This window comes from Phaethon lepturus, unplaced genomic scaffold (assembly GCF_000687285.1).
Source record: "Phaethon lepturus isolate BGI_N335 unplaced genomic scaffold, ASM68728v1 scaffold7511, whole genome shotgun sequence".
Lineage (NCBI taxonomy): Eukaryota > Metazoa > Chordata > Aves > Phaethontiformes > Phaethontidae > Phaethon > Phaethon lepturus.
In genome coordinates, this window is record NW_010516893.1 from 17,074 (window position 1) to 18,994 (window position 1,921).

The window sequence follows — 1,921 nt, forward strand, 5'->3', positions numbered from 1 at the left end:
CGGTGCCCTGGAGAGAGGAGTTTTTCCGAGCTGGAGCAGCCGGTGACTTTGACTCAGTGGCACTGTATGACCCTGCTGTGTTTCTGTCTCCGTTTTCTAGTCCCTTATATTCCTTGTTCGTGACTGGAGCTTCCCGTATGAATTTTCCTACGGATCTGATGGTGGCGCAAGGTTTCTGGAGAAGCGGCTGAAGGTGCGTTCTTTCTGACCGGGGTTCGTTTAACGAGCAGTGCTAGCCTGGGCGTACGCTCCTGGGCGATGGAGAGTGCAGAGGCAAATCTGGCGTGTGGCCCAGGGATGATACACTGCCATCACCCCCGTGGATGGAGAGCGCACGGGGCACGAGGGTGAGACCTTGACCTGGGGGACAGCCGGCGCTGGCGAGCGTAATCCGGGCAGGGAGCAGGGGACGGGGTGCGGAGCACCGGCACCAGTGAGGGTTCAGCTGGGTGGCCACGGCGCTGGTTGTTAGGCGTGAACTGCAGCGGACAGACATGCTGGTCACCGTCACGCTTACCCAGCGCCTTCAAATCACGGAAGAGGCATTTTGGGAGGCTGAGTTCCCTTGCCACGTTCAGTGGAGGGCTGAGGCCGCCTGTGCTAGGCTTCTGCCCGAGCCCAGGTCCCTGGGGCTCTCTTGCTGGGAGAGGCGTGGTGGGAGTCAGCAGATTCCCTAGAGACCAGGAACGATGTTTTAGTAATAGGCAGTGGCACAGTAAAACTGAGGGGCGAGGGCTCCGCTGGGATTAATCAGGAAATGCATGGGGGATTTGGTAGCGGAGAGACCTAATTGAAGGGGAGACAGGAAAGGCCCTAGTGGGAAATCCCAAATGTTTTTGTATTCCAGTCATACACGGACATGCCCATTTTCCAAATGATAATAACATGCCTCAGGGCATGTGGTCAGAGATACGCTCGTTCCTCGGTCGCTGGAGGAGCCTTGTCTTTGTCCTCGTGCGGCATACCCCTACGGGATGGCCTTCTGGCTTGCTCTTCCCGCTGTAAGCAGCCACAGCGCGGAGTACGCCATGCTCCTGCCAGCACCGCCAGCCCGGTGTTACCGGTGTCCCCATCAGAAGGAAACCCCCTGATCCCAAACTGGTGTCTCACAGGTCTCGGGAAATCAGCATGAAGAGCTGCAGAACGTCAGAAAGCACATCCATTCCGGCTTCACCAAAATCTCCTGCTTCCTCTTACCTCACCCGGGCCTGAAAGTCGCCACCAACCCTAATTTCGATGGAAAACTAAAAGGTACGAAGGCAAAGGTCTGGTTTTTAAGCAGATACCTTAGATGCCCTGGCAGACGGTCCCGCTGGTTCCTGAAACCTCTATAAATATTTTCCATGAAAAAACTTCTGGGAGAGGAGTTGGATCCTCCTCCCAACAACATACACGCGCTCGCCTCGTTCTTCCAAGTCCAGCAGCTGCCTGTTTATTGCCAGATGCTTTAACCTAAGGCAGGGGCGAAGGCCAAAAAGGTCTGCGAGGCCAAAAAGGTGCAGGAGGCTGAAAAGGTCTCGGAGCCGCTGGCGATATCGCTGTCAGGACAGATGGGTGATGATAGGCAGCCGAGGAAGGGCAGGGCGGAGAGAGGCCAAAAAGGTGCAGGAGGCTGAAAAGGTCTCGGAGCCGCTGGCGATATCGCTGTCAGGACAGATGGGTGATGATAGGCAGCCGAGGAAGGGCAGGGCTGAGATAGGAAGTTTATGGACCCGGTGTTAAGCCTGTGATTGTCCAGTTATGCCCCGCTTGCGATCCAGCACGGATGCAGAGCGGTGCAGACTGGTTGCTGGAAGGCAGGCTGGTGCTTGCGGAGGGTGGAAGGCCGGTTACACGTGCTCTCAAGGGAACATTATTTCACTTTGAAAAGCTTTCCAAGGAATATTTAATCTTCCTGACTTATCTAATCAGTGGTTTCCCT

At 55.8% G+C, this 1,921-nt stretch overlaps 1 protein-coding gene across 1 annotated transcript in view; it reads left to right on the forward strand.

The window, feature by feature from the left end:
* ATL1 (atlastin GTPase 1) overlaps positions 1-1,921 on the forward strand; it is a gene marked incomplete at its 5' end in the record, with an annotated part of 22,502 nt that overhangs the window by 11,094 nt on the left and 9,487 nt on the right. Inside the window, 2 exons of the mRNA XM_010296207.1 lie at positions 101-193; positions 1,113-1,251. Of these exons, the coding sequence (XP_010294509.1) occupies positions 101-193; positions 1,113-1,251 (232 nt within the window). The remainder of the gene's footprint in view (positions 1-100; positions 194-1,112; positions 1,252-1,921) is intronic.